The 7,518-nt window shown below is 37.8% G+C and overlaps 1 protein-coding gene across 2 annotated transcripts; it reads right to left on the bottom strand.

Moving 5' to 3' along the window:
• Positions 1-1,232: 1,232 nt before the first annotated feature.
• On the bottom strand, positions 1,233-7,224 carry LOC132104152 (homeobox protein Hox-A5a-like). 2 transcript variants are annotated; one of them, XM_059509409.1, is made up of 2 exons: positions 2,049-3,220; positions 1,233-1,547 (listed from the first exon to the last, which is right to left on the bottom strand). In XM_059509409.1, exons 1-2 carry the CDS (start codon positions 2,593-2,595, stop codon positions 1,297-1,299), a joined length of 798 nt encoding a protein of 265 aa, XP_059365392.1. In that variant the 5' UTR covers positions 2,596-3,220; the 3' UTR covers positions 1,233-1,296. The 2 variants fall into 2 exon arrangements, 1 of the variants encoding a protein (XP_059365392.1); XR_009423515.1 differs by lacking the exon at positions 2,049-3,220 and adding an exon at positions 5,550-7,224 and having other exon boundaries at positions 1,424-1,547.
• Positions 7,225-7,518: the final 294 nt, after the last annotated feature.

Genomic DNA, 7,518 nt, shown 5'->3' on the forward strand with positions numbered 1-7,518 from the left:
TCTGGCTTCTCTCTCCGGGTGAATTTTACGATCTAATTCGTGGACCAAACCTCATAATTTATCTTACCCGCCAGTGTCACGGATTCAGAATGGTAAAGGGTCTAGTAAAGTTTTGCCGCTCAAAACCCTGTACAGATTTCCAAAGAAGAGAAAAGTGGACGAAAGTGGGCGTGGACGCACACTTATGTTGAGAAGTTGGCAAGGGGAACCATAAGTGCCCTTTCCACATCGGGTGAGTAAAGTAGTGATTACAGTGCGTCTCATACCTGTTGAACCACTTAAACTTTTACAGAAAATAGTAAATTGTTCTAAACAATCTGGAATTTAAACAATGGCGTGCATAAAATTATGGTATAACATAGCATTTTGTAGTTTAATGACTAATAATAGGCTACTCACCCTCACATTAATAATCAAACAATTAATTGGTACATTTGACTTCACGTCTGTCACTTACACACACACAAAAACACCACCTGACAAAACACTGAAATCAAAATTTTAAAGTAAAAACTTTATTGTTATGAACACTGCATTTATTGTTGGCAACACTGTTTTCTGCACTTCCAGTTATCATTCAGATTTCACGAGAAGGAAAATAATTCACGTTTCCCCCAACATATGAAAACTCACAACACAAACATATTGAAGTAGAAAAATTAGGACAAGACAAATATGCGACAAGTCTGAACGGAACGATTTCATCAATACACAAAGATGACAGTACAACACGAACAAAACAGGTCTTCTGCTTCAACTTCACAACAAATAAGAGACTATCGATATTTGATATCGAATTTAAATACATAAAATACATCAATTCATATTTACAAACCAAAAGACATAAAAAACAATAACCAAAACATTTTAAGTTATGCTTCAGTTGGTAACAGTGAAATATTTTCACAGGTTGGCTTACCCAAATGCACCTTTCAGAAACGTTTTTTTTTTCTCAGAAGCATTTTTCGTCGATACGTGTTATATTAATTTACACCTTCATGTGACATTTCTAAGACAATGCAAAGATCTCTCCACATACGCAACATTACATGAAAACACAGAGAGGAAGTGTTTGTTTTATTTTTTCTGACCAAGGACGCAACGCAGGGCGTTCACTCTTTCAATACCAGTGGAAAGTTCTTTTGTGAAATCGGCAAAGTCTTCATCCACTTGTCGAACACGCACTTAGAATAAAGAAACAGACACACATACCTACATTCACACAGACACGCATACATTCAAACACGAACAGATTTAATTTATGTATGCACATCTACAATATATAGCTACACATTTTCACGGCCGGTATGCGCTTGCTGCACCCGCCATATTCATACTCTTCAACTTGTTGTCCTTTTTCCATTTCATTCTGCGGTTTTGAAACCATATTTTGATTTGTCTCTCTGAGAGACAGAGCGTGTGTGCAATCTCAATACGTCGGCGACGTGTCAGGTACCGGTTGAAGTGGAACTCCTTCTCAAGCTCAAGTGTCTGGTAGCGTGTGTAGGCTGTTCTGGGCCTTTTCCCCTCCGGTCCGGTCAAACTGTCTGTTATACACAAAAGTGTGACAATGTAATTTTTTATCATTTTAATGTACTATAATATATATTATGCAGTGCACGACACAAAACATGGCTGAAATGACATGCATCAACCTCAAAGTATGCGTGACATTCTCAGGGACAGAAAGCATAACAATGAATTCGGGTAAATTCCTCAAATGATTTAAAATGAAATCAGATTTATTAATGAATTTAATACCACGAAAAAAATAATTACTGGATAATCGACAAGATAATTAACAATATAATTAGGTCTTTTAATTTGTATAAAATATCTTTTCTATTTTTTAAGAGAGATGGAGCCAGTGAAGTACATTAGCCTGGCTGTGACATATTATAATATTACAGTCCAAAACCAAAGTAAACTAATCGTATTTACATTAAACGTCCCAAACTGATTTTGAGTGAAATTTGACAGGGGGTCATTTACACCATACAACAACACTCAGAACACCAACGGGAAAAAAGCCGAACTTTGCTGTTTACCATGACTTATATGAAGTTTTCGCATCCATGGATAAATCTGCGGCGCATCGGATACATTCTGTGCAGCTGTCTGGGCACTTCCCGGTGGCTTTTCTTCCTCCATAGTGCTGGACGCTTTAGAAAGTCCCTCGCGACTGAGAACCGTCCCGATGCTGTTGGTCGCAGAGCCAGCGGTGCTCGGTAGTGAGGTTTTCAGGGCGCGGTGTGACTGTTCGCTGACAGGAGAGCTGGCTAAGGATGGGCAGGGGAGAGGGTCCGAGGAAAGCTCAGCACTGCTCGCGGTAACCGGTTGATTGTACCGGACAGGCGTCGCAGTTGGACTGTCTGTGTAGCTATGAGTTCGCTCACCAGATGAGAGGAAGTGTCCGGTGGTAGAGCGCCCGGTGCTGAGATCCATTCCATTGTAACCAAAAGCATACCTGCCCGAATGCATGCCCGGAGAATCTCCGCATTGGCCACTAGAACTATGATCTTCATAGTTATGTAAGGGATAGTCCGCGCCATTTGGATAGTGACCGCAAAATGTGTTCCCAAAATAAGAGCTCATTGATTGACAGTTATCTTATAATTATTTGTAGTTACTACAACTACCTTTATGGAGAGAACAGTTGTGTGTTTGATTTGTGTCTCTGGATGGTTTTGAGATCCTATTGCACTCTTGCACAATTTATGATGAATTATGGAAATGAGTGAGACACAGACTTAATTCTCCCTTACGTAGACTCCCAAATATGGGGTAAGGCTTATAGTCACGTGTTTTTGTTGACCAGTCGTAAATCCTATTTTGTGACCTCCAGCGGTAAACTCACGCGTAAGCAGGAAATCAGGGTGGAATTGTTTGGACACGGGAACGCGCAACAAGAGTTTCAGCGAACTAGCTGTAGTGTGCTCTGCAAGATTGTAGCGGCGCGCCACCCTCTGGTTACAGGCGGGACTACCTACACCATCAGACTGGAGGCGAGAACGCGATGGGGTCATTCAAAGGGTAACGACTCTGCGGTAGAAAAATTGTATCTGCTGAAACGATGCTCCGTGACCTGCACACAAAACACGCTCACCAGAATGTCTATGTCTATGTCTAGATTTAATAGATTCAAAAACACACGGAACTAGATGTTTGAAATAAACAATCGTCAACAAGAACACAACATCAAATAATAAATAAATAAATTCTCGAGTATTGCATACCCACTTAAAATACTCCTAATAATTCCTCATAATACCTATTTGGTTTGAAAACAGGATTTTTGAAAATTCTGATTAAGTTTAATCAATTCTTAATATGTAAGTCTTCAAAAAGAAACGATTCAAGAGACCCTCAAAATAAAATACTTGACATATCTTTTCGAACTAAAAATGGATCTGAATCCTAAAGCAATAGAGAACGGTTACAGAAAAAACAGCTTTCATACTATTTCTTGTGTTGTGCCCGTTTCCTTGAATTTGGGGGAATCCGCATATGATGTAATGTTATGATGATAAAAAGAGCTAAGCGCGACAAAGTATTAGCTTGTCCTTGGTCAAATACTTTTTTGTAACAGACAATGTAACCCAAGCAATATGTAGAAACGTTCATTTATTAACGAGAACCTACATTGATGTGAAAAACTGCTAATTGAAGTTTAAATATATTGGAATATATTGATAAAATAGCACTTAGCTATTTAACAAGAAATGTTGCAAATAAATTAATGAATAAATATTCTGAACAAATGAAACTGTTCTATAAATGCATTTACTTCTAGAGTCCTGGAGATATTGACTGTTTTTGGCCCTAGTTCAGCACATTAAAATAACCCGATGTCATGAATGTGCGTATCAATAACACGAGTTTCCATTTCTCTTTGGCGTATATCTATGCAGAAATGGACTTTGGCCTACATATGATACGCAATGATTAGGACTAGGGGTGTGGGGTAGGTGCGTATTATATGTGGTCTACGCCAAACAAGTGTATATCACTTGCACGCCAAAGTAAATTTCTGCACATAAATAGCACGCCAAGTAGAAACCTAAAATCGTGCTATTGATTCGCATTTTCATGAGTCCGGGCTTCCTTCGTTGTGCTGTCTGCCATTCTTCTTCAATTTAAATGTGAAATGTGGTTTGAAAACGTTGTTTTAAAATTCACGTATAAAAAACTATTTAATGACTCCGAACACAAGTACCATTTAAATCTTTAGTATTTATAGCCCACAAATGGCATAACAAAACTAAATTAACAAAACGCACAGAAATTGACTTTTCAGAGCGAGTCAAACAGTCTTTACAATGTATACATTCCTTTAGATTAAACAAAACAGATCAAATAAATTAAACACTTAATTTTCAGAAATTGAACATGCAAGTTGTGACATTGTTGCAATACCAAGAGGTCTACACACTCTGGTTTTGTAGAGGTTTCAAAAAACCTGACAAGACCATTTTCTGTATAATGTCAATGCTAGGAAAAGTAAAACTTTTGAAGGATCTGGAATCTGTGGGATCAGGTCTGATTCCTTGCCGTATCACTTCATATTCCGGCATCTGTTAACAGTGATAGGTTAGCTTCAAAAAACGAACTTAACCTGCTTTAACCTGCCAGCAAGGTGGTAGATCACCACCTAGCGGTGGTTTTGATGTACAACCATTTCCCTCGTCATCAACACAGAAGAGCTACAGAATTATGCCAAGCTCTTATTGTCTTCCTTTGTATTTATATATTTTATATATGTAAGTTAAACATCATATATGTCACATTAAGAACGCTCTGGAAGATTTATACGCTCAGCTTGCTGAAAAAATAAATAAATGAAATGAATTTTAAAAAAATTGGAATTGAATTTTAATATAAATTTTAAAATCCCATTATAAAACAAACCACATATTGCACATATATGGCATATAGTCTCTAATATGTTTAGGTGTAATTTTGCAGTTGCCCTGCAGGTGACTGCACAGTCTCTCTCTTTATTGTACACGTCCTAACTAGGCTACTGTATATGAAGCTTTTGGGGAAAAGACTGTATTTCTAAGATCATTTGTAGCAGCGTTTCAATTATCTACTTAGGCTAAAAACATGACCTTAGACCCTAATTACAAATATTAGGCAATATTATTACTGCTCGAAGCATCCATTTTTTTCTGAAACAAGGACCACACTGACACCACAGCTCTTGTCTTAACTGAAGTGTGATGCACTGGATGCTTAGGATATCGTCATCAGATTCAACGAACTGTTACATCGACATACTGAACTGCACAACTCTCACAGAGGTACTTCCTCAAATACAAATACTGTTTTGCTTACGCAATAAAATCTGTTCTGAATAGTCTACCTTTAAGCCTTAATTTTTTAATGTACGACAGCCTAGTCTTGCTGACAACCAACGGCGACCTCTCCACCCAGAACAACAAACAAACCTAACTAAAAATCTACAACTTTCTAAGAATCGTATGCAGTAGCCTATTACATGACATCACAGATCGTTCGATAGCCTACAAAACAATCCGAGTCCTTACCGTTCAGTGTGCCTGCTGGTCCACGAAGGCAAGAAACAGAGGATGGTGACGAAAAATACTTCACAGCTTTTCGGAAAGCTTGTGCCAAACAAGATGATCAGTTCTCTCATTATGATCAGTTCTCCTACTGCCAATGCAATACCCAGTTCGATGGCAGCGAATGTAGAATAGTAGCCTACCTCAAAAGTAAAAGACAAAAAATTAACAATAGACGAAATCTGGAAAAGCGGGGGTAAAAGAAGGCTAGACAAGGCAAGGTCAGGAGAAGAATGCAGCTCTATTTTGGGTAGGGATGCACATACATAAAAAGTTAACGTTCATGTGGCCTTAAAACACGTGACCGACTGGTAGCCAATAGGAGCTAGCTGCAGCTCATAAAGTTGTACGACAAAGTAGTAAATTTTCATAAACAACAACAGATTTATAGCTTCTCTAGGGAAGAGGACAGAGGTGGGGGCTGGGGCTGGGGCTGGGGCTGGTAAAGCAATGTTTGCAGCCAGGCGCCATTTTCTAAGTGGAGCTCACAGGAAAAGTAAATGTATAGATTTATCCGCATTACAGTGAAATAACTACACTTTTTTTCCATCAGATGTTGAATTTATATTAGGCTATACAGCTATTAATGTAACCGCATAACTACCGAATTAAATAAAAATGGCTTAAAAATGCTTACACATAGGCTAATAATAATAATAATAATAAACGTATGCAAATATTGTGGAAGATAATTTATAATCTCCTTCAAAAAAAGAAAATTCTAATATTTATATCAGAGAAACGGACCGCAAAGATTTACTTTAAAATGTAGGATATGTTTAACATTTGCAGTCTAGGCTAAGTCTATTAAGAGTGTAGATTACAAGAGAAAAAAGATTTTGTATTATTTAGTCGTAAAGCTGTCATTATACGACCAGTGTTCTTTGTGTCCACATCACCACTGTGGGTGTTAAGTTTATATGTTCCCAGAATGATGTTATAAAGACATGTTGTTGCTATTTGAATTACGTGACTAATTTAACGTGTTTACAAAACATCTAAATAGTCTATGCACAAATGTACGAGTTTTCATGTTTGGTGTGCCCTCCTGCAGCGGGCCTTCTGTTAATGTCATGTTGGCTTTGCACCTTATCAGTACTGAGGTAAAATGATCGAAATATAGGCTAAACATAGCCTAGGTCTAAATAAATGTATTATGCATTTCTTTTTAACCTACACGATTGCTTCAAGGAGAGACATGCACTGCATTTTATTAATGCAGTGGTGACGTTTTATAGGGCGAAGTCATTTCTCATGACAATCATTCTTGGTTTTATTAATAAATGCATTATATTACATTATGAAAGTTTATATGACTGTGATCTAGTAGATCTTTGTCAGTAGTTACAAGAAACAGTATCCATGGTTTTTTTTTTTTAACAGGGTAGGCCCTATGCTATAAATCTTGGAAGTGGACGCAACGACAGAAATCAATTATGCAACCAGATAAGCATAGGAAATTAAGACAAATTAAGACACACCAAGTAATTAATTTATTACCATAGAGCCGAGACATGTAAACGTTTAAGACTTCACACATGCATGAACAGCTGCATCGGTGGTTTAATGGATATAGTTGCGGGACACGTCTCTGCAGCCTCTGACACCAGATACACAACAAAGCTGTTTCAAATAAACGTGAAAGTCATACCTTGCGTGCCAATTTGAAGATAAACATCTGGAAGGTTTGGTCCGTTTATGCTTGCTTAGCTATATGAATTTGGAGCGGGAGATGTCCAAGTCCTTTCTAAATCCCGGATGAGCCGCAGCTTGACCACGTCATGTTTAAGCAACATTTTAGAAACAGTCATTTCCCTCTGTAGTACTATAGATGACAAATTGTACACAAATCAAATTTTGTTTGGCCAGTGCTGAAGAAGAGCGCGCGCTGCGTATGACTGTAAGACATTCCAGTTTAATTCTTAATCATATA

Source organism: Carassius carassius, chromosome 25 (genome assembly GCF_963082965.1).
Source record: "Carassius carassius chromosome 25, fCarCar2.1, whole genome shotgun sequence".
Classification (NCBI taxonomy): Eukaryota; Metazoa; Chordata; class Actinopteri; order Cypriniformes; family Cyprinidae; genus Carassius; species Carassius carassius.

Coding starts and splice junctions, on each gene's coding strand:
- LOC132104152 (XM_059509409.1), bottom strand. CDS start 2,595: ATGAGCTCTTATTTTGGGAACACATTTTGCGGTCACTATCCAAATGGC. Junction 1,548..2,048: donor AAAACTTCATATAAGTCATG/GTAAACAGCAAA, acceptor TGTGTATAACAG/ACAGTTTGACCGGACCGGAG.